Genomic DNA, 25818 nt, shown 5'->3' on the forward strand with positions numbered 1-25818 from the left:
TAAAACAAATTTCATCTCATATATATATAAAAAGCATATGTATGTATCTGAGATAAGATTTGTTTTTAATCAAATATAGAAAATAAAGCAGTATAAAAGATAATATAAGTGCTGGGAATAGTTGGTAAAATGTTTGTTGCGTAAGCATGAAGACTTGATTGGGTCACCAGGACACTCATCATGTCAGGAGTGATGATGTGTGTCTGCAATCCCAGCACGAGGTGGGGATAGGGTTGGTAAGAAGGTGGGAGTGTGGCGACTGCTGATTGGCTGTCCCCTGGCCACCTAACTTAGCTAAATGGTAAGCTCCAGGTTCAATAAGAGAGCTTGCCTCAAAAAATAATATGGAGAAGCAGTTTAGGAAGCCATCCCCAAATCAAGCTTTGGTCTCTACAGCACGTGGATCAGTAAGTGCACGCCACACACCTACATGCTTACCCACGAATATACCACACAGGTACAAATGCCCAAATATTGTGTAATGTGCAAAGCCAGACAACCGCCTTGAAGTTAAATACTTGGTTTCAGTCCATGTGAATTGTGACTTCATTATTTTATACTTCCTATAACCGCATCTGTATAGGAGACAGGCTGATAACATGAGCTCCCACAAACCTTCAAGTACGACTCTTCCAATCTGAGAAAGCACAGTGGAATATTAATCTCCCTTTCGCTGAACTGAAAGGTCCTGATATTTTGTTTATCCCTGCTTCCCAGAAACTCCCTTTACTTCTAATTACATCTGGGACAGCGTAAAAGGTTAATCTGCTCGAAATTAGTGGTATTTGAATATGTATTGTTCACGTAGTTGACACACAATTTTATAATTTGTCATTAACGTGAACTTGAGCCTATCTGAGGTATTGGGAAAAGTTACTGAAGGCTGTATTGTAACCATTGATATTTTAAACTGGAGCCCAAAACTGCACAGTAATTTACTGTTCCGTGGAGAGATTCAAAGGCAATGTTCATTCACTAAAATAACTGGGTAGGCTGCAAGGCCAGATTAAATTTAGTTTTGGGTATTGACTGGTTCAGACTAAATTGTCCTTTTTTAAAAATATTAGACACAATTAGCTGTAAATATTGTACAAAGACATATAAAATTTGTCATGGTGAAATTTAACCTCTATCTAGATCCAAAATCACAACCTATGTGTATTTGTTATGATTCTTAGGGGTCTACTAATATTAATACTTAGTTAGAGAACTGACTGGCATCCTTCAAATAGTCTGTTTTCTCCTTATCTGTTCAGTATTCTAAAGGACATTGGCATACGTCTTTGAAAGGGCGGTCCCTGTGCTCTGGCCATTTGTTCCTCATTTTATTACTATTATGCTTCAGAACAGGTGCAGGCAATGTCTTCGTTACTCTCAGGAAATACAGCTACAGTCACTAGCTAGGAAAAACCAATCATATGTTAAAGACTCGTTGCGTTAGAAAGCACGGAGAAAGGGTAAGAGCGACTATGGAACAGAAGCTCGAGATCTGTGGATGTTCTCCGAGTCCTTTTGCAGTTGTCAAGTTTTGGGAAATATTGCACATCGAATTTTGTGGGAAAGCAAAACTACATGAGGCTGTTCTTTCGAGTGAAGCTCTTATGTTTGTATCCCAGGTCATGGCCATTGGTCGCACCTTTGAGGAAAGTTTCCAGAAGGCTCTGAGGATGTGCCATCCATCTGTGGATGGGTTCACTCCCCGTCTCCCAATGAATAAGGAATGGCCAGCAAACCTGGATCTGAGGAAGGAGCTGTCTGAACCCTCCAGCACCCGCATCTATGCCATTGCTAAGGTAATAAGGGATTAACTGGAGTGGCCTCAGAATTTACAGCCTAGTGTTTGTAAAGTGCCTCTGGCCTCTTCCTGGGAGCCATTACACGTACACACCTGCACTTCCTGTCCCTCTCACACATAGAAACATACCTCTTTCTTATCCCTATCTTACATGCAACATTTCTCTGAATTTCATCAGACATTCTTCTAATTGAGTAATAAGTATTTTTTTAAAATTTAACTTGAAGCTTGGACCCAAGGGCACAATGCACTTTTAAAAGATACCCACACAGCCAAAATGAACCACTTTTAGTATACACAGCCCCAGACTTTAAGATTTTATAGTTTTGATTTGTTCTTTCTTGTCACCCTGTATCAAATGCTCCCTGAAAATGGATGCAATTGTATTAGAGAAGTGATACACTGGTATCCTGTAGTACATCCTACCAAAGTCCGTAATGTAATGCCTTTTGCTCTTTTCTGTGTTTAAATATCAGGCAACCTAGACTGTGACAGTAGGCTTTCCCATGTAATTATCTTATTGGAGGGGTTACTTGTAGAACAAAAAGCCCCTCCTCTCAGGCCCACCCCCTTAGTTCCCTTTCATGCAAATGAAGTGCCATTTTAATCTCCCTTCATATTTACTGTGCTTAGAGTTTTGAAATTTCAGCTCATCTGATTTTATGAAAGGTGACTTGGGCAGCTGGAATCTGTCTGGTCAGATATCCCTAAATGGCTTTTTGACATTTAAGGAAGCACCGGCATTAATTCTCCAACAGTGTCAAACCACCCCGAGTTCACAAAGCTCCCTTGGCCATTGTCTGTGTGTGTGCATGTGGGATGTTTTAGTGAAAATAGGAATTGTATCTTTAAAGAGGAAATCTGACTTACATAGTGCCTTTGTAGCAACAGAAACGTGCATTTTATGATTTGAACTCACTGTAACTCTTACTAGCATTTAGTGACAGGCCTGCAGAGAGCTGACTAAGACCAAGAAATATTTCCTTCAGAGCATCTGATATGTACTCTCCTCATTCTTATGGGTTTCATTTCTAAAATAATTAAGTCCTATTGAAATTCTTGGAGAGACTATTATCTTTGATGAATATTTTCTAATCTTGAGTTTTAAGACTGATGTCAGGAGTGGTGGGGTTACAGCAACAAAGTGAGATTTTCCTAGAAGGCCATTTCACTGTGTATTCTGTCCTTCTCTTAGTCTTTTATTTAAGAAGAAATGGAGGATATTCATATGTGTGGGTGTGGATGTGTAAATATATAGACACATATATAGATATGATTTTCTCCCTCAGGGGAAGGGCAGTAAATGGATTTTTTCCTCAAGTCTAGCAATCTTGTTCCTGCCACTTGAAACAGATGAAAAAGGATAGCATTTCCTAGTTCCCAGCCAGGCTGTAAAACTCAGGCAAATCTCTCATTCTTTTCTAACAGACTCACAAAGGGTGGGGATGCAGGGCAAACGTGTGGAGGTTCATCCTGCCCAGAGCACGTTGTGTATAAGCAAGAAGTGCAGGCTCGGGGATAAATTATTGTCTGCCCGAGTGCTGGAACAGGGAACTGATTCCTGTTTGTTTGAGGTCATCATTACTGTTCATTTCCACAGCAACCAGCGACTCGGCAATTTTGACAAAGAATATAAGGACAGTGCAGGGCTGAAAGGGAAAAAGTATGGAGGGAGGGTTGGACTCCCTACCGGCGTTCATGATTCTCAGAGGAGGGCAAGGTACTCTGAGGTCTGGCTTTTGCAGAATTCTTATTTCAGGATGACTGGGTCACCACCTCTTTTGATTTGGGGGAGAATGCAGGCATTAGTTTTGATTTGGTGAGCATTTCACCAGCCTCAAATGCATTTGGGGTCATAATGGACTTCATTCCAGTGGGGGTAAGGTGGCATAGTTACAGTGTGGGAAGATGATGTCTCGGGACTGGCAGGCTCGCTTCACAATGGAAGCAGACCTGACTGTAGGTTTTTCTTCCTCTCAGGGAAGTGGCTACCACACTCTGGGTCCTTGTTCATTTTACATTACCGGATGTAATCTTTATTTAATCTGTAAAAAACATGAATCACTTACTTTCTATGTTCCTTCTATTGCTAATGCTTTGCAACTTTTAGTCTCTCAGGGATTAAGACCAATGTAGAACTTAGGGATAGGATTGTGATTTTGTGAAAAATTACATAAGAGTAATATAGATAAAGTTAAAAAAAAACAAACATGGCTTTGAGTGTTTTTATTAAGTGTTATTCTAGTCGTGTGACCTGTGTGCCATGCTATAGCTCAGAGCTTACGATCATGGACTCTCTTACAGTAGAGTAAGTAAAGGTTTAAGAAACCTCAACTTTATGAGTGGACTATAGCACCAGAGTTACTCGTTAGCTGCACTTCTCTTCTGAACTTAAAAATGTAAAATGTCATTCTAAAATAGTTTTGAAATAGATGTTATATGTCTATTATTTTTCCACTGGGAATATGCACATTTGTATAAATATAAATGATACCAGTGCACATGCTTTGAGTTGGGAGGGTTTGGTTTGGGGAGTTATGCAGCTTTGCCAGTGCACTCAGCTCAGTGAGTAGCTAGCACTTTGCTTTGGAGATCGTTAAAGTAAGCATAAGAAGATGATGGGGAGCTGCCGATAGAGCCTTTCTATTGCCATTCGATTCTTCTTATTACCAAGTATATAGTTTAGGAAATAGGAGCCTAGCCAAAAGAGGAGGAGGAGGCAGGACCTGCTAAGACTGTGGTGAGCACACATTTCTCTTGTACTTTCTCTGTATGACATTTGGGGGTGCAGTTAACGGCATCCAGCGTTTATTTCAAGGACCATTAATGATTCAGTTTCGTATCTCAGGGGTAGTCTGGCCCCAGTCTCTCTAAATACCACGGAAAGGAATGGCTGTTATGTTTTCAGTTAAACAAGACGTTTAGAAAATGGTTGCCACAGAAGGTGTTTTTCTTCTTCTGGCAGGCCTTGGAAAACAACATGTCCCTTGACGAAATCGTGAAGCTCACATCCATTGACAAGTGGTTTTTGTATAAGATGCGTGACATTTTAAACATGGATAAGACACTGAAAGGGCTTAACAGGTAAGAGGATTGCTCTGAACCACTCTATAGATTTTCAGTGCAATGTTTCGGTTGTCCTTTCGTACAGCTGGCCAAGACGCTGCCTCACCGAGCTAAACGATGCTGACATTAGGAAAAGGGAGCAAATGCCAGGAGACAACTGTCAGCCTCTCACAGGGTTCAATGTTTTGAATCATTTTATACTTTCATTGGTGACGTCAAATATTGTGATTGTTTAAACCAAGTCTTTAGAGCTCAGAGTAACTAGAGAACATTTACAAATATTTATTGTTTTACATATTGTTAGAAAGAAAGACAACAAGTTATATTCCGATTTTATGTACACTTTCTTTTCCATTTTGGAGCCTAGTTCTGATTTTAATATTAACCTACAAATCACTATGTATTGATAGGGAATTTATTCTCCTTGTTTTTCTACTGATATTATCAACATGTGGACTTTTAGTTCGGCATATAAGTGAGCTATACTTGTGTGTCTGTTAATAACCTCCTGGCCTCTAACTAACTTACATTTTAATTTTTCATGGCCAATTACTTATAGGTTTTATTTTATGTTTAGAATATTCTGATAATGTCAGATATTTAAAGTCAATTCTTTTAAGTTTTGTTTGAAGACTGCCTATTGAGTTGTCTCTGGCTTAGACAGGTTTTATGTATTCATCTTTGAGAAGAGGATCATCTATTACCAAATTAGGATATAAGGTCTTCCTCAGCTTACATTGGAAAGAAATCTCAACTCTAAGCCTAGGGATATATTTAGAGAAAGAAAGATTTGGTAGTATATGTTCTTTTCAAATGGCTTAGGGGAATGCAGACAATTTAATTACATAAAATGTTGAGGACAATGGGAGAACAGGAAGGGGGTTGCTCCTGGGTTTTACCCATGTTAAATTCTTGATTTTGTACACAGGGATTTTGTCAAACAAGGATGAGACTGGCCACCATTGCCTGTAGCAATGCTTTTAAGAGCTTGTGTAAAATGAACAGTAGTCAGCAAATAAGGCAGAGGTGGAACATATACATTTGTCTAAGGGTTTTGCTGACTTAGGGTTTCTTTTCTTGGTTTATGACACCAGCGAAGCTTCCATGTTGAATTATATATAGTCTGTTCCACTGCTCAGTTTTAGGCAACAGATTTCAAAGCCTTATGAAAGCGCTCCAGTGAAACCACACGGGGGCGCTAGAAACTCGCAGTGCGCCAGACAGCCCTCGCGTGAAGAATAGCTGATGCGATTGTGATCGAAGTGTGCATTTGATATGCGGCCTAATTTGCGGGCACGGGTTTGGGGGTCAGCTTAATATTTTAATTGAATAGTTCTTGTTACAACTAGAAGTCAGGCTAAGATTACAACTAGGCAGACAAAAGTGTATTTTGATAGAAAAAAGGGAAAGGTCGTTGGAGAGTAGAAACGTCCCATGGCTGTAGGCGACTTAGAGTATCTCTACTAATTCTGTTGCATATGCTCGATGATAATTTGAAACTTTTAGTTTCCATTTTCTAATATAGGCGTATTTATAATTAAATAATATTCTTTCATTTGTTCATAACGATCTGTATAAAGCTACCTCAAAGCTTGTAATAATTTTAAAGGTTCAAAAGCGTCATCTAGCCCGTGTAAATAGTTTTGATGGGTATTACAACATGAAATCCAAACATCTGATGTGAGACTCAAATAGCACTAACCCTAAATTCTGTGTTAGTGTCTGGGAGATACTGTATATTCTGTTCGCTCTCTTAATGAGGTTCAGTGATTTAAGCACATAGCAGTATGATGCTTGTTATAAATGTTATATAAATAAGGAGACTGCTTGGCCACTGAACCCAGCTCTCTTGACCCTTTTATGATGTATAAGGGTCTCAAAAGGATATCAAAGTTGACTGATTCTAAGTGCTCGAGACTCAAGTTTCCTGGCCCACTTTTAATTGTTCTTACCATTATCCCGGGCCACGAGATCTTTTATTTCCTCAGAAACTTCTAAATGTCCTGATTTAGTTATCAAATTATGCATAATTCCCAAAGTAATAGAAACCCCTTATCGTCAGTGGACATCAAGGGGTAGACTTTGTTGCAAGTTTGGATAAGGGTTGAAAAAACCGTGGTTCTTTTTACATTCACATTTGCTTATGGTTTACATTGCTCGAAATTCTTAACTGCTCCTGTGTTGGAAAATCTGACTTTGGATGTGGGCCCAGGAGGTAATTACTTATTTGATGTATGTTGAGAGGAGTCCAGATTTTTCCTGCCACTGCATATCTCTGATGCCCATGTGCTTAAATCCTTCTGCAACTTTTGCATAGAAAAATTACAGCAAGGAATCCCAGCCATCATCAGTGTGATCATTTGAGGTGATCTGGGCTGTGGTCATCGGATTGGTGTCTTAACACTGAGCGTGTCCCTTCCAGAACTCAGTTCTGATTAGCGTCTCACCACACCAACCCATGAGCACAGAAATGGTGACATAGATGATGCTTTGATGACAATGCCCATTTTTACTAATTTAGGGAACGGCAATTATCTAGGCACCTTCAGACAAACTTTCCCCCTTTCCATGCGTGTTCACTGACTTTCATGTTGTCTTTATTTTTAATGCTGATGAAGAACTCGCTAGGCAGTCCATCAAATTTACAAATTATGCACAGCCATTAAGCAACACAAGGTGACATCATTGATGTGCGTTATTTGTTTAGGCGCCGAGAAGTTTCTTGCTACTGAATGTGATGTGTTGTCACACAGGATGTGTGTGTGTGTGTGTGTGTGTGTGTGTGTGTGTGTGTGTGTATGTGCGTACGCATTGGAATTGGAATTTAAAGGTCTAGTACTTACCAAATTAGCTATTAACCGCACAACATCAGATCATTACACATTGATCGATTATCTGCAAGGAGTTTGAGAAGTAAAGACTGTTTGAAGTTCTAGAGGAATTAAATGTGCACACATACGCAGACACGCATATGCTCATAGTTTACAGGTGTGCTCGATACCATCCAGAAGAACTCAGACTGCATGTAATGAAGGTCTCCAGCAGTGTTACATTTACCATGGAGACACAGTAGCTTTATCTCCATATAGCCAGGGCCTATGGTAATCATTTTAATTGTATTAGCAGTGGCCAGACAAAAAGTAGACTCAAGTTCCTTTAGCTGGGATGGTATTGCTGTAATGAAGTGTAAACAGGCTCATCTGGGAGCAGGGACTACTTTAGGACCTTAAGTCCCAAACATTTTATTTATAGCGTCAAATCGAATTGAACATTTTTCAACTGAAAGGCAACCATAATATTTAAAGAAATATGAACAGGTCAGAAAAATTATAAGCATCACCTCAGTATCTTCTGTCGGCTGCTCTGAAATTGCATGTTTTCAAACACCATTCTTCTTTTGGACTCATTCTCTGTGTGTAGTACTCCACTTCAGGGATGGTGCTACACTTGCATAATTTCGAGAAATTTACATAAAAACCTGGCCACAGCGAAGCTGCATGAAGCTTCGCAGTTTTCCTTCAAGTGAGTGTTTTAAAGGAGAAACAGCCTGTCTGCGTTTATGCTGGCAGATGGAAGGTTTCCCACCATTTATGGCAATTGTGATTTTCCTGGAGCAGCCTATTTTGCCCTCCGGCTTTCACCTTACACGATGTCACTTACATTAGTCATGTTGGAGGTAACCGTTTAAAGGAATTTGTTTCCCACTGTTTCAGATGCTCAAACGTAGTGTATATATCTAGTGAGATACAGTCTAGACTTTAGAAGCTAAGGTTTGGATTTCTTTCTCTGTGAAGGGTTGACGTAGATTTGCCATTGGTTTATGAAAATGCAGAAATTACTTTTATCCAATATTCCATGGGTTTCTGTGATTTTTTTATGCCACACCAATTCTGATAATATGAACATTCGATTCCTTTCTTCATCTCCCCTTACTGCGGTAATGATTGAACTGAAGAAGGGGAGACGATGGTTTGCAAGGGTCCGGTTTCCATCTGAACTTCCCTATGTTTGTGTGATAAACTATGCCCATTGGTGGGTATTGAAAAATCACAGGCAGGCGGATTGCTTAGGGAAACAATCTCAGGCAAGCCTAGTGAGTTCTGCTTGGGCATTCAAGTGGTAAATTGAGCTCAGTAAAGTCGGCCATTTCCCTGCAGCCACAAACTCCTGGCTGATGTAATAATGCAGGTGTCACCTTAGCTGGAAGAGCCCCTTTGAATGCCCTCTCCTACGCATGCTAGTTCCTATTGACTTTTTATTTAACTTGCTCACAAGGCATGGCAAAATCAGACAAGAACACTTTGTGCTTTCGTTTGCTTGAAGTTTTCAAGGGGGTGTGTCACCCAAGCGTTGTTAGAACTTACACGTAAGAGTGATACTGCCTATACTTTGGTTTCTGTTTTTAATTTGTAATTTCTGGCTCAAAGCATTAAATGTAGAAATAACTTGGGGACACTTTATGTGAATATAACATACTTACCTGTTAGGATTTGTTCATTTTGGAATGGCATATTTATGATGCTATTCCTTTGGATGTAGAAACAAGATGCAGGCGGTAGGGTAATTTAGTGTAATTCTGATTTTATTCCCAGGAAATGGCCTTATATTAGTTTACAGCAGTACCAACTTACTGTGTTTCTTAGTTTAGTCCTAATTGTAACACATGCTCCCTTCTTATTTACTAGGCTGATACACAAGGTGCTGAATATGTGATGTTTGAAGATCTAAACCTGACAGGAAATCCACTTTTCCAGTCAGGACATATTAGTATTCTGTGTCATTAGTCTTCACATTCCTAGCCATCTACAGAAAGGATTTCCTTTTTCTGTTTTTCTCTTGTTCCTTTGATTTTCTGAGACAGGATTGCAGGAGACTCTGCTTGCCTTGAACTCACTGGGCAGCCGAGTGGGGCCTTGAATTCTAGATGCTCCTGTCTCTATCTCCTAGGCGCTGGGATTGGAGGTGTGTGCCATCTTGCCTGGCTATGAAGTTCTTTGAGGGTATTAAAATTGAAGAATACTTAAACAAGATATTTCTTCTTTAAAATAGAAGTAATGCTCTGGGAAATCTTATGTCTCAGAACTAATACAAAAGTGCATTATATTTTAACTTGATTTTATTTTTTATGTGACTAGGTAAGTTATTTTAAGTAATCTCATGGGTGTACTATGACTCTATTAATTGTAATAATCTGTTTAATTACACATGATACAAAAATTTACACAAAACATTTAATGTCCTGAGAAAACCTCATTTATTAGTTAAGTAAGAATGTCATAGTTTGACAGTAATTGTGCATTTTTCAAGTATAGGAGCATTCTTATGATTCTGCTATGAGCAAGATATTTTACTTAAAAGCCTGTCAGAATAGTACTCAAATAATTCATACTACATTACATATTTCTCAATATTAGTTTTATGTCTGAAAAATTAAAAGCCTTAAGTTGATCAAAAAGCACATATACTCAAAGTGTGTATGAATCTATTAGTCATCAATAATTACTGGCTTATTGATATTGTCAGTCTGTCTAATTGCAGCATGATAGAATAGGCATTTACTTGATGTCATCTTCCTTTATTAATAACCATGTTCATCTATTAGCAATTACTAATGAATATTTATTTGGTACCCATTGTTTACAAGGTCTTGTACTAGGTCCAGTTTCATTTGTTAAGAATAATTTTTAGTTATTAACCAATCTTCAGTGTGCTTATAATCTATATAAATATACACATGGATCATATTCATTGATGGACAAGGTAAATAGGAAAAATGTTAATTCAGGGAAATTGAATGAAGACTAAAACGTATAGGACTAATACTCTTAGTTAATCTCATAGCTCAACATGAGTGGTCTGGGAAGACCTTCCTCCATATTTTACTCTGTAAATGAGGGCCCTGATTGCTTAATTCCCCAAGGTTTCACAAGCGGTTCATGCTGGCGTCAAGTCTGAGTCCAAGGCAAGTGTGCTTTGCTTTAAATATCCCATTGCTATGACAGCAGCAGCTTGAAGAGAAACTTTCTTATGAAATCAATCAATGAGAGGACACTTTCAACAGTCTGGTGTGACATGGGGGGGTTGTGAGATAATAATGGAAGGCAGTTGGATGAGTCCAGCGCAGTCAATTCCAGGGAGAAAGGAGGGAAGTCATAGATAGGTCTGCTATGAGAAACGTGTAGTGGGAGAGTAGCTGAATTCTACTTAGGAAGTGAGAACTTACGATTGCTGGTACTTTTTTATGTTAAGTTTAATGTAAGTGAGAGTCTTAACTCTTCAGTGAAGACAGTGTAGGATTAAACTGGACGTCGGCCAACTATTCGGCCACCAGTTGGAATAGTTAAGGCTACACAGTGTTAGCGTTCTATAATTATTATATGGCATCACCTTCGAAAGGAAATGGCAAATTCCACTAGGGATAATAGTAAGTATGCAAATTTCTTAATATACAATTTAAGCTAAAATTTGCTGTTTGTGTGTGTACGTGTGTGTGCATGTGTGTGATGTTTGTGTGTGAGCAAAAGCACATGCTATGGGGTGTCTAGTTAGAGTAGTAGAGTAGAAAGCGTTTCCTCTTTCCATTGTGGATGCTGGGATTGAACTCAGGTTTTCATGCTTTTGTGGCAAGCCCCTTTGCCTGCTGAGCCATTCCATTTCCTTAATATACTTTTGCATTGGTTGTTTCATAGTAAGAACTTTCCTTGATTTGTAAGGGTGTAAAATAGAGTCAGCATTCTAAGGAAGAGCACAGATACTGGAATGATACAAATGATTTAGAATGATCTATTTCATATTTTCTTGGGACTCAGCATAACGTGAGAAATTAATAAAAATTTGCAGAGAAGACTGATGCTCTTATGTATTGCTGACAGGATCGTATAGGTAGGCAGTTGTCTCTCCAACTTGTCTCAGTTCTGGAAGCCATGTTAGGCTTCCTTTATTTTCAGATAGTGTTGGTCATTCTCAGATTTCTGACGGGGTTGAAGACTAATTATTGTCTCATAGTCCACCCAGGCTATTTAACATTGATAATACATATTTAATTAGATAGTTTTCAGATAGTATTTAAGCTAGCCAAGATATAACACATAGATTTTAAGCCTTTCTTAAGCTAAGTAACAGAATGTACTATTTCATTGACAAAAATGATAGACTGGGTGTTAGGTGTATTTTATACTTCATAGATTACAGAATGGTAATGGTTGTGCTCAGCTTACATCTGAGAGAAACATTCATTTTTTTTTAATTAGACAGAAAGGGTGAAATGTAGATTGTTGTCTATATGCAGGGGAGGGCAGGCAAAGATAAGGCGAGGCCTGTGATTGGGCAATGAAAAAGTAAGACAGGCACAGAGTTTTGGAAAGAGGTGAGAAAGAGAAGAAAGGGAAGAAGAACCAAGAAGGAGGGCAGAGAAGGTTGGCCCAGATCTGTGTGGCCATAAATGGATTATTACAGGAAAATTTATCTTATCTAGGTGGGCAGTTTATATTATTATCAATTGGTTGTGAGTTTATTGTGTGGACGTTTTGTGGAGTGAGAATTTACTGATATAAATCTGATTGATAAATTACAAGCTTATCGAGTTTTGATTTTAACGGGTTACTGGGAGTTGTGACTGTAACCACAGGGGATGGTTGCTGAGAATGTGAGCAGAATATACAAGAGAGCCTCAAGACTGGTGTGGCAACAACCCTGCTTGGGAACTAGATAGACGGTGAGATCGCTGCAGGGCTCAGAGAGTAGCCATCACAATGTGGGATGGAAATTGAGAACTTAATGAGTGGGGTGGAGACATTTTGCTGATTGAGATGAAAATACCCCGCAGATGCCATGTGGCCTGCCGGAGCCCGCAACAGCGTGGGCTGGTGAATTCATATTTTATTATTTACTACTACAATAATATAGCAATTAAGTACAGAAATATTATGAATTTAATGAAAGTCAAAATTTCTCAGTTGTAGCAAAGAAGGGAGAAGGAAATAAAACACATGATTCTTGGTTGCTTAAAAAAAAACTAACCAAATTACTAACTGTAAGCTGGACAATCTGAAAAATAAGCTGACTGTGGTGAGAGACGCCATAAATCAGCATTGTTAGGGTCCAATCTCTTTCTAATTATCTAGGAAGGCTCTAGATGAGCCGTTTACTAATAAAATAAGATTTATCTAATTGTTTTGTATCATTAAATAGAGATCACACACAAGGACCAGGATACTTTCAGGGTGAAGTTTTTATTACCACATTTTTGTGAATAGGCAACATCTGCAAAAATGTACATTTTTGGACATTTTGTTTTGTTTTGTTTTTCGAGACAAGGGTTTCCTCTGTGTAGCCCTGGCTGTTATGGAACTCAAGATGTAGATCAGGCTAGCCTTGAACTCAGTGATCTGCTTCTCTCTACCTTCCAAGTGCTGAGACGAAAGGCATGTGCTGCCCCACCTGGCCCCATTTCTGAAGTTTTGATGAGAAATTTTCATGAATATTTTTGATTGTGCTAACAAAACTGGTTTATTTGGTAAAGAAGGTCGAGGCAAAACCCAGAGATTTTTTTCAATGGAGACATCTGTATTTCTCTTGAGACCTTAAAGCACATCGGTCTTATGTATGATACAGCCCGGTCCTACATGTTGTAGATGGTGAAACTGAGTCACACCAGGGTGCTTGCAATCATTTTGTCATGTGAGTTAGGCAAAGTCAAGGACTGCAATTCAGTGCCCCTTCATCTCCAGTCAACAACTCCCTTTCAAAGCTTTATAGAGACACAGCTTTTAAACAGACAGTTGGAGATCAGGTCTCTTCAGCTGTCATGCTGTGAGATGCACATTTTCCTGCATGAATAGTTGACCTCACTTAGAGCAGAAGTATTGTAATGAACATGCCCTTTTCCAGAGCTCTTCTGGGGGAACATCCAGGCAGCCTGACAGGGAAGAAGCCCCAAAGGCCATCTTTAGAAGATGCAAACAGAATTTTTAAATGCACGAAGATCTCAGAGGATATCCTTTAAAACATTTGCTTTATTAATAGTAACTTCTAACATACTTACTAAGATGTATATATTTAAAACAGTGCACAAACCTCCTCTTGCACATTGAGGTATGGGCGGAGAATGAAAATCAAACTGGCAAAATTATAGAGAATGTTGCCCCCTAGGCTATCCTTACCTGGTAAGTAATACCCGCGATGCTACTACAGTACATAAAAGTCACAGAGATAGAGTGTACGGATGACCATGCCTCATGTTGCTACCCCAAACGTCTGGGAGCATTCCCTTCAGAATTTCATTTTCCATTTTCAAAGACTGAAAACTAAGATGTTCACCACTGTCTCGAGGGCTGTATACAAGAATGCAATCTAGGATGGGAAGAGACAAAGCAGGCAGAGGCATGTGAACATATGGAGACAGGGTCTCTCTATAATGTGGCTGTGACAATTCCGGAAGTCATTGCGTAGACCAGGTTGGCCTCAAGCTCACAGAGATCTGCCTGCTTCTACCTCCCTAGAACTAAAGGCATGTACCACCACCCCTGGAAATAATTAGTACTTTGGTATTAATATTCAAATTAATTAAAATTATATTATTAAACCTCACAGAGTATGGGTAGCCTTAACAGACTGAAACTAATATCATAGTGTTTCTGAACAACCAGGGATTCTGAAATTTATTTAAAAATGAATGTGTGGCTGAGGATGGATACTAGTGATAATATGGTTATTAGCATGCCCAAGACATTCGATTCAGTTCCCGGCATCACAAAAATAAACAGAAAATTCTAAAAAGGGTGAGAGGTAATCATGTAGAATAAAGAAATAGACTATTTAAAATAGCTACAGTATCAATTTCCCATGAAGTTTTGAGGCTGAGAGTGTAGTTTCTGTCTTTCAAGCTAAAGTACCATTTCATGTGATGCTGTCCGTTGAGAACAGTACTTCAGATACTATGGAATCATGAAGGCCAGCTTGACTCAGGCCACATCAAATCACTTTCAAGATGCTATGCTTTCTCATGGACACTGGTGTGGCTCATGTCTGCCCTGTGCCTGTGTATCGTGTGCAAATATGAAGGTCTGACATTCCTCCAAAGACCCCACTGCTACAGAGGAACGTGCCGTGATCCTTTCAGAAATGAAGAGAGGCAGCTTGTGGTCTCCCTTTTGTCCTTTGCTTTTCTGATCAGCACTCACGATTTCGCAGAGTATCTTCCGTAGTTCTCTTAAGGATGCAGGCATGGCCTCTTCCCCCAAAGGGAAAAGAGGAGATGAGAAATAATCTTCCCACCAGAGGTGATAGTATGATTGCAGCATAGAACTAATATTGGAAATGCCAAAAATTATTAGCAATGTTGTGCAAACCCGGGGGAGAAGTAGGCAAGGGTTAGCGGATGAGAACAAGCCACTCATTTCTCTGCTCTTATTAGACCTGGCGTCATTTACTGAGTATCAGGACTAGCGCACCCAGCTTTTGCCTTCTGTTTTTCCTAAGAGAAAGGACAATAATAAGATTGCAGGTCCATCTCATAATTGTAGGCTGGGTAAAGTGCTTATTTCCACATTAGAGTTCGTGCAATATGGAGGGAAATTTGTTTAGTATGTCTTGTGAGTTGCTGGATCAGAGAAAAAGCAGTCAAGTGGCCGAGAAGACCCCGTGAGTGTGAGTGCAAAGCTCCCCTGGTAATTGCGATGCTGCAGGCGCTCCTCCTGTCCCTTAATAGATTGCCCCAGCTCCTCGAGCCCAGGTGAAAATTTCCTCATTAAGGAGAACTTATTCCATTTCCTTTCATCATTTATTATTGAAGACCAAATGTGAGTGGAGGAAGTCTCTGAGATTACAGGGTAGAATTTTAAACAACAACAAGATCCACACTGGGAGTCTGAGGAAGAGAGAGGAGAGCTTGTATTGTTTATAACCCAGAGAACACACTTCCTGCTGGAGAAGCTGAACCATGATGTCTAGCCAGTAAAAGATTCCAGTGGAGTGTGTAAAACTCCCATGATTTAAGATGTTTTATCTCCTAAAATTTTAGTCGTTTATTCTGCGCTGCTAAATAGAGAGAAGCTGGGGGATTCTGAGAGTGAGTGCTGTGTCCCAGGCATGGGATGTGAAACTGTCATGTAGATTTTGCTATGACACCATGAAAGTCCAGTCTTTGAAGACTTTTCTTTTGAACTCTGAAAGGAAAAGCAGGCTGGGCAAATAAAAGTTGTATCTACAGCCTATTTTAGAAGAGGTAGCTCTGCAATATAGATTTAATTTACATGTGTTTTAAAAGTATGAAAATAAACCAGATTCCAGCACACACACAGACATCCAATAGTAGAAGGATCACTTATCGCACGTGTTTTAAAGCCTGTGCTTTAGTGTGCCGTGTTCCCTTCAACCGATCACTCTCCTAGCTGGGTAAAATGCTCCCTTGATTTATAATATAACATAAGTGGAGCACTCCCCACCGAGGATCCAAAATACAGTTTTGAATACAAATTCAGCGTTTATATTTCTTCTAGCAATTATTGTGCTTTGTGTATGTTCCAAATGAAGATTTTTAGTTTCCTTAGGAAAAATAAAATAGTTACTTTGCCTTTTCCTAAAATATAATTCTAACTAGTTTGTAAAGAAAGAGAGAGAGAAAAGGAAAAAGCAAAAGTAAAAACAAGTTCTTGTGATGATGGCGGAAGTCCTGTTTAGAAAAATGTAGGTGTGGGCAGAAGAGGAGGTGCATCTGAGGCTGTTAAAGGAGGTCTTGGTCATTTAGGATGGTGGTTCTCAACCTTCCTAACGCTGTGACCCTTTAATAAAGTTCCTCACGTTGTGGTGACCACCAGCCATAAAATTATTTTTGTGGCTACTTCGTAACTGTAGTTTTGCTACTGTTATGAATTGTAATGGAAATATCTGTGTTTTCTGATGGTCTTAGGTGACCCCTGTGAGAGTCTCTTGACCCAAAAAGATTGCAGTCCACAGGTTGAGAACGACCTATTTAGATATGATTACCTGGACTCTGAGGGAGTTTAACCTTATCTGATTCACTGGCCCTAAGCTACTAAGTCATGTCTTTAAACCATTTCTTCTCCTTATTGTAATGGGGTACAAAATGAAGGTTTGTATCAGAACAGGCTGGAGTAAAGCCAGTTTTCTTCCAAGTATGATACATGTCAGCCAGGTTTGTTTTGCACAGAAGTGACAGCAGCGGGAGACAGAGATAGTCTGCTCCCTGCTTTGGGGGTTGGTCTACTGGCAATCGGGCAGCTTCCAGCTTGGGAAGGGATCTAACCTAACTTGGTTTTTGCAGTTGCCACGGTGGGTCAGAATCAGCCCCCATTTCTCACTGAAAAATTGCTTTATAATGCTTCCTGTCTGAAAGCAGACATGAACAGCAGAGAGGCCTCGGGTGGAATCTCAGAAAAATCTCTTGTGGACTTCACACAAAATCCCAGCTGTCCTCGTATTTGCTTTCATTTACAGCACGAACACTGATTTAATAATCAGTCTGGTTCAGTGAGTTCTAATTTTCAAGACCTGCCAGAAACATCACGTCTACTGTTGATCAAGTTGCTGGATAGTCCGTGTTAAAATCCATTTGTTTACACCTCTTCTAAGAATCCGCTTGTTGTCCCTACAATTTGCACTGTGCACCTAGCCTGACGCATTTGGTGCAAAATTCTCACCTGGTATGACACGCGGGGGTGCCTTTGAGAGTAGCTCTGGTATAGTACAGACAGACTAATGGCTGTTTGTCCATCTCTAACACACTAAGGCATTTTTGTAGGTAAACATTTTAAATTTTCTCTCCTGTTGCTCACTCCCGAAATGGGCACAGATTCACCAAGTGTGGAAACACAAACACACAACAGTGACCCGCTCTGCCGTCCCCGGTCAGGTTCCTGTGCACCGCCTAGCTACAGACTCTCAGTGTATTTCCACATCTGTCATGGCTGCTCTAGGTTACTTTGCACGGTTGCCTTTACTTATAGAACAGCCACCAGCACCCTTCACCTTTATATAGCTGAGCTGTCTTTACATTTATTTTCTCAGCCCCCTGCTGCTGTAGCATTTCTTACATGCAATCACCTTCACTTTATCTCTTTTCTTGGATCACATGTTACATCCCTATGTGAGTTATTGTAGATCCCCACCATTCCTCTGTGTCAAATATTCTCTCACGTTTCCGTGGGCGTCGCCTTCCAGTAGAAATTTCTAGGAAGAATATTCTCTATACTGCACTGTCGGATAGAGTGGCTACTGGCTTTGCGTGGTTATCAAGAAAATTGAAAGGTGACTGACTATCGATGTAAAATTTGAGTTTCTTAAAAAAAAAACCTTTATATTTAAACAGCCAGATGGCTAGTGGCTTGTATCGTGGACAGCATAGTTCTTGATGTGTAGTAAAGGGCTTGATATGTTTCAGTGTGTAACAATAGAAATATAAGTAATTAAATAATTTTCTCAGAAAATGCATTTGCTAGGATGAAATACACATCAAAACCTGCTTATGTTAAAACTCTAAATAGCAATTAAACAACAAATTCAAGTCATTGGGAGGAATGACAGAAGAGGCTTTAGGTCTAATAGGAAAACAAATTGCCTTGGGAAAGTCAAAGCAAAAATAATCTATAGCAAAACAGATACTAAAACCTAGGGAAATAGCACACACACACACACACACACACACACACACACACACACACACACACAGACACATGGTGGGAAGGGGGAGAGAAAGAGGAGAGAGACACAGACAGAGACAGAGAAATAGAGAAAGAGAGAGAATGCTCAATTACCTAGCAGTTAGAAAATCTTTGATCTTCCAAAATCTCTCTCTCTCTCTCTCTCTCTCTCTCTCTCTCTCTCACACACACACACACACACACACACACACACACACACACCCACACTTGCCTGTCACTCTCTTTTTAGAACTTAGGACATAAATTAATTGAAAGTTAAAGATTAAAACATGTAAAATACAAATGATTTAATTCAAGTTATATTCTTTTTATTTGAAAGAAAATAATTTTATTTCTAATACAGTTATAATTGAGTTCTTCTTGTAGATAGTCTCTAGCATGTTCAGAGGGTGGCCTCCAAGATACAACAAAGCAAACTTATATGATACAAATCGTTTAGACATGGTTAATTTTTGATTTAACCCATTCACCCATGGAAGAGGATGAAATACGTATTGATAAATACCTACTTTCCTTGGAACAGTGTCTGGGCACTGAAGACACAGAAGGGAGATGTGGGTAAAAGCCTCAAAAGCTCCCATGTGTCTTGGGGACATAGAGCATATGTTTCATGTTAAAATGCACAGTACACCCAGGACATACACAAAATGTGTAAAACGTTCAGTGCCTATTTTAATACACTTCATTTGTGGCATGTATTGCAATCGTTTAATAGTAACAACGCTTTTTTTTATTGCACAAAGTTCTAAATGATGTATCTAAAATTTGTTTATATTGTTCCTTTGTCACTTGAAATAATTTACTTTGAAAAATACTTAAAATTTTTATTCTTTGACAATTTCAAATATGTACACGGTATATTTTAATGACTTTTATTATCTCCATGACCCTCTCTTATCCTCACCCTCTCCTGTTGACATACTTCTTTCTTCACAAAGTTCCTTATGTTTAGTTCTAAAAAAATATTTACTTTGATTCTGTGTGTATGAGTATTTTAGCTGCCTGTATATATGGATATCAGGCATGTACCTACTTGGTGCCTGCAGGGAACAGAAGATGGCATTGGATGTCCTATAACAGGAGTTAGACACTGTTTTGAGTCTCCATTTGTGTGCTGGGACCGAACCCAGGTCCTCTGCAAGGGCAGCAAGAGTTCTTTTTTTTTTTTTTTTAAGATTTATTCATTTATTATATATAAGTACACTGTAGCTGTCTTCAGACACACCAGAAGAGGGCATCGGATTGCTTTACAGATGGTTGTGAGCCACCATGTGGTTGCTGGGAATTGAACTCAGGACCTCTGGAAGAGCAGTTGGGTGCTCTTAGCCGCTGAGCCGTCTCTCCAGCTCCATGCTGTCTTGCTTTCTTTGTTTCTTCCTTTGCTTCTTTGTTTGTTTGTTTGTTTGTTTGTTTGTTTCTTCTTTTCGTCCCACACTCTCTCTAAACTCCATGTGCCTTTAATTATGGCTGCTTGCCTGAATTTGAGTTGGGGTTATTTACTGAAACATGGGTAATTTACCAGTAGCTATTCTACTGAATCAAATGACTTATCCTCCTCCTCAACTATATACTATTCGAGTTTTGTGAAAACGTTTTATTTACTATGAGTTAGATCTTCTGATATCACAGCTGCATATTTCAGTTTTACTGTATTAAATACTAAACCATAGTAATTTAATTTTATTGTGTCATCTATTGCTGGAAGGAGCCCTCAGGTATTGGGCAATAGATGGTTTATAGTAGCATTTTATTTTTATGCACCTTGGTTCTTTACCAATAATTTTTCTATTGGTTTTGAAATTTAGGTTAAAGAGTGGCTTTAATCACTTTTGTGTCTTTTTTGTTACACTGAAAATTAGACTAATAATTTCATTTATTTAGTAAATGCTTGTCTATGGACCAGATAATGTGCCAGGCTTTGGGGACAATCTGATAAACGAGCAAGCAGTTTGTGGAGAGAATGTGCAGTCTTGAGTTGGGAAACTCAGTTCAAATAGGTGCCCATTTCACACATATGAAGACCTAGAGTAAAAGTCCAGCATTGAAAAAGAAACCACAAATTTAGGAATCATTATGCCACTAGGCTAATAGAGCCCATGACAGTGACTAAATACACAGAGGGAGAGAATGCAGTCTGATTGGAACAGGTGTCAAAGGCGGAGCCTTGACAAAATTTGCTCCAGTTGCAGTGGACGTAAAACAGGGTGAGAAGGGTGAGTGGCCAGTGGGGCAACACCGGCTTTATACAGTCACTTCTGGCTGTATGATAGGAGCTCCCTAGTGATTACCATAGGAAAAATTCATTAGAACCATAGCTATAAGATTTTAAAGAGATGAGGGGGGAGAGACAAAGAGAAAGACAGAGACAGAGGAGGAGAGAAACAGAAAGAGAGAGCGAGAGAGAGCGAGAGAGCGAGAGAGAGAGAGAGAGAGAGAGAGAGAGAGAGAGAGAGAGCGAGAGAGAGGTGGGGGGAGGAAAGTTGAAAGGAAGGGAAGTTTACAGAGATGTTAGCATTGCCAATGCCAGAGGCCTCCCAATGGCTTGAAGAGTATATGTTTATGAATTTTTTAAAGACAAGAGACATGATTATGCTTGGAGATAGAATATAAGAGCATATTTAGTACATTTGAAATGGAACAGTTCACTGTTTCCTTTGGTGCTTGTGTTTGGTTTAAGCTTAAATCTTTCTTTTCCATTAAATCCCAGTGAGTCTGTTACAGAAGAAACTCTGAGACAGGCCAAAGAGATTGGGTTCTCAGACAAGCAGATTTCAAAATGTTTAGGACTGACCGAGGCTCAGACAAGAGAGCTGAGATTGAAGAAAAACATCCACCCTTGGGTTAAACAGGTAACGCAACATTTCTTTCTCTCAAGGGCTTCTGTTTTGACATGTAGGAATCATTAACAAAGGGTGCTTAGAAGACAACTCCTCGGCTAATCTCACGGACGCCCATGACATTGTTAGCTCATGACACTCAGCACAGGGGTGACTCGTGTATGAAGGGACAAGGAAGAAGGGGCAGTGGGCTGTAAAGAAAACATGATTTCTATGCTATACAGTAACCAAAATTATATCTGCCTTTGACCTATGTCTAAACATATATGTAAGGATAGAAATCTTGGTGTAATAATATATGGGTCAGCACAGGGCCCGAGCCTGTGGAAAAAAATCATTATCTCTTTGCGCACTAACTTTTTAAAAGGTCAATACTTTATTTTAAGTGCTCCATTATTATGCTTCATTCATATTCATCGTGGTGGGGCTGGACGTAATGATCTCATCTAGCATTCGTGACAATCACACATGAACATTCATAGGTATGCCATTTGGTTGGCTCTTTTTTTTTTCCTTTTAATGGAAGGAGTGTTTTGGCTTAAAGTACCACCAGCTGCTTTTTGTCCTTTACAATCATTGACTTTTCGCTGTGGGTTTAAGGCGCACATGTAAGCCCTTAGGTCACAAGCTGGATTCTAAATATTTTCTGCTCAGCGATTATTACCTTTCTTTTTTCTTACCAGCTTTGCACCAGCTTGCCCTGTCAGCCCCACATTCTTGCTCACTAAGCTGAGCCAGTGACCCTCGAGAGTAGAATTGATTTACTTTTTCCAATTATGTCCAATGAGATCCGGATTCCCCACCACCTCTTTGGACTTCTGGTATCTGTGTTACCCATTAGTACTATCACTAACTTAAATCCTATACATTAATTGGTAAACCATAATCATCCTTCCATGTAGGGCATTTTGGCCTGACTTGGACTTCATACACAGCCACTTTAGGTGCCTGGTTAAGTACGTGGTCCTTGTGACTTATGAACATTTTATGTGGGTGTCACTACTGCAGGCTTCCAAGGAGGCACTTAGCAATGTCTAGTTATGTACTGCTCAAATGGCCACTAGATTATATTGCTATTTCTTTGGTTTTCAGAATTAATACGTGCCTTGGATATACTTTTAGCTGTTCCTGGCTTTATATTTGACAGTACTGAACATTAAAGAAATGTGGGAATAGCACAAAACTCCTAGTCTTTAAAAACTGTAAAGAGTAACCATCATGTAACCATTTTCTTTTACAGATTGATACATTGGCTGCAGAATACCCATCAGTGACAAATTACCTGTATGTTACCTACAATGGCCAGGTAGGAACTACAAAGATCGTCACATGTAGATTGCTCTGGGTTCAGGGGTTGGCCTACCTTAGGGCAGGCTATCAGGGTGTAGTTTTCACCTCTGATTATCCACTGATATTGCTAATAGAAGTGGCATCCTGTGGGAAAGATGCTGTAAGGAATGCCTGCACTTATTCTTTAGGAATTCCCCTAACAACGGAATCAAGCAAGCAAGAGAATATGAGAATATGCTGTTTTCTCATGACTAAGTTACAAATATTGAGCTAAGTCAACTTAAAAATAAAGAGTTTCTGTGAGACTCTAACACCATATATTTAGGGATTTCCTAAGACTGATAGGGGTGCATGTGAGAAAGACACACTTAGAGAAGGGGCAAGTAGTTTAATTAGATGGAATAATGGCATAATTACAATATTTTTCTTTTCCCTCTTAGGAGCACGACATCAAATTTGATGAACATGGAATAATGGTGCTGGGCTGTGGCCCATACCACATTGGTAATGTGATAATATGTTTATATAAGACTATAGTTTTCTAGTACCCTTTATAAATATTGATTCCATTTTTCTAAGAGCTCATCAAACAAATAAATGCTTTTATAATTTAGGAAACTGAGATCTAGAGAAATAATATTTAAACCCATGAAGTGATTTAGTGGCAAAAAGGCGGGATTCAAGCACAAATCTCAACTACAAATTTCACCTCCTTTCGTCTCATTATATTACATGATTTTCACTTTTGTTGATGAAGAAAACACAAAGGAGTCAGATCAAACTTTCTCCCCAGGCTGATCCAAAGGCATGGATCTAATTATAAGGGCACCACTTTTCAAAGCCTCACCTCCAAAGAGGTTAAGGATTGTGTTTCCAACACACTGATGTGGACTTCACCTGTTTGCATCACCTCTCTGTATTTGGTTTATGGCTGTACAACCTTTCATGGCCATCTAAGCCCTTCTCTTCAGAACATTTCTATTTAACCTTTGATTTTATGTGACTCATTCATTACTGTCATGTTACATTGTGGTTCAGAATAGCAAAGTTGATGATCAAGTATATATGTACTTGACAATGAGGAGCACACTGCTACAAGTGGATAAACATATTTTGTTAGGACTTTTTAGAAGATAGTGTCCTAATGCAAAGCATTAGTATGTGTCTTTTGAGTCTATGGCATTCCAGCAGAGAGATATTTTGAGCTATTTAGGTGTTTATTATGCTTAGATTAGCTCATAGAAGGTCACTCACTCTTTAAAAACGTAAGACTCTTCAGTCAGTGAAAATATGTCAGAGCTGCAAGTTACATCAGGGACTGCTGGGTTAGCCCTCTAAGAGTGATTATGTGAGAGTTAAAGCAAGACCTCGAGTGTTCTAATTGCTGGCCTAGCTGTTTAGCACATTGAAGTCAGAGTGTCCACTCTGATTTCCTTCATTAAATAAAGTTTATCTTTTTATAGTTCCATTGACATTGAGGCTCTGAATTCTTCAAACATGAAGATATGTATTACTTAGCTTAAGTATAATTCAAGCCAACATATTATTATTATTGTCTAACCAGTCCTCACTTTTCTTAATACTCAGAGAATTTGTAAATAGGTTCAAAGTTTTATTTTTAAGAATTTAACTGAAAGCATTGAATTCCTTCACCAGCACTGGCTGGAGAAATATTTCTTCTCCTCTCACTCCTTTTCCTAATATCCTTGTCTCTGCAGGCAGCAGTGTGGAATTTGATTGGTGTGCTGTCTCCAGTATCCGCACACTGCGCCAACTTGGCAAGAAGACGGTGGTGGTGAATTGTAACCCGGAGACTGTGAGCACTGACTTTGATGAGTGTGACAAACTCTACTTTGAAGAGCTGTCTTTGGAGAGAATCCTAGATATCTACCACCAGGAGGTAAAAAGTGGGAAAAAACAATCAAAAAGAAGAGATTTATTCAGTGCACACCTTGTATGTAATTGTATTCATGTGTTCAGATTTATAGTGTAACTCTTCTTAGGATATATTTCCAGTCTTCTCCACTGTCTAATTTTGTACAGAAACTCCACAAAACAATTGCCCTGACTTTTTAATTCTCATATCTTGGCAGAGAATGGTCATTTCATGAAATATTCCCCATTTTGTTTGTATGCATTCCAACTAGAGTGAAAATTCAGTAACACATACCAGTCACATATTGACTAGCATAAAGGAGTCTCCATACATATCTTTTGAAATGATTTAAGAGGTCGTCTCTTCATGCATGATGTGGTTTAATGATGAACAGTTCTCAGAGGAGGTAGGTCAAGTTGTTTGCCAATGACCAGTTCATTCCTTACTCAATCAGATGAAACCATTATCATTAGTCTTCAGGTTGAGATTAGTCAATCTATTCCAAATGATTCTGGTTCCTGAGAGGCTTTCTCTTACAGTTAAAATTGACCTATCCTCACGACAATTTTATTGAATATATATTTTTCATGGATTAGGGATGTAAGGTTACTCTAAGTCTTAAAAACAGGTTATTTTTTATTATATTAATAACTGTTGGAAATTCCATGGTGATGTCTAATAGTTGATCCTTTGACATAATTTTTGTTAATTCCTCACCACAAAAATGGCTATGTATATATATATATATATATATATATATATATATATATATATATATATGAGAGAAATACACTGATTCAGAGCCATGGGGTTGAATTCTAGTTTTGGCTGAAAAACTGTCTTGTGTGGGTTTCTTGAAATCTCTTTGATCCATCCTTTTGTTAAGGAATAATATAAGGATGCAGGTACTCTGAAGGTGAGGTAGAATTATGGATGGAGCTGAAGAAATGTGATGACTTCTTGCTTACAAAGAATAATAGATAAATTTAGATCTTCTGTATACTTACAAGTGTCTGCTGAAGTCTGACCTGTTGATCTCAACACAGTATAAAGGCATTTCATCATACCATTCGTATAATCCATGAGGTAGAATAGGATTTAGCACTGTCACTGAAAAGAGTTTTCCATGTGGCTCCTTTATATTCTCAGATAGATTGTTGACCATAAAAAGAAGTACATGCTACAACTATTTCTTTAGCACTTTGTAAATACCACATTTAGCAGGAAGGATATGTCTTGATTAGGGTTCTATTGCTGTGGTCAAACACTGTAACT

General features: G+C 39.0%; 1 protein-coding gene across 2 annotated transcripts in view; it reads left to right on the forward strand.

Annotated features, from left to right (window-relative positions):
- Cps1 (carbamoyl-phosphate synthase 1) overlaps positions 1-25818 on the forward strand; it is a 122877-nt gene that overhangs the window by 63777 nt on the left and 33282 nt on the right. For both annotated transcript variants that reach the window (NM_017072.2, XM_017596592.3), the window contains 6 exons: positions 1617-1793; positions 4761-4879; positions 21248-21389; positions 22618-22683; positions 23108-23171; positions 24386-24567. In NM_017072.2, the coding sequence (NP_058768.1) occupies positions 1617-1793; positions 4761-4879; positions 21248-21389; positions 22618-22683; positions 23108-23171; positions 24386-24567 (750 nt within the window). The remainder of the gene's footprint in view (positions 1-1616; positions 1794-4760; positions 4880-21247; positions 21390-22617; positions 22684-23107; positions 23172-24385; positions 24568-25818) is intronic.

This window comes from Rattus norvegicus, chromosome 9, assembly GCF_036323735.1.
Source record: "Rattus norvegicus strain BN/NHsdMcwi chromosome 9, GRCr8, whole genome shotgun sequence".
Classification (NCBI taxonomy): Eukaryota; Metazoa; Chordata; class Mammalia; order Rodentia; family Muridae; genus Rattus; species Rattus norvegicus.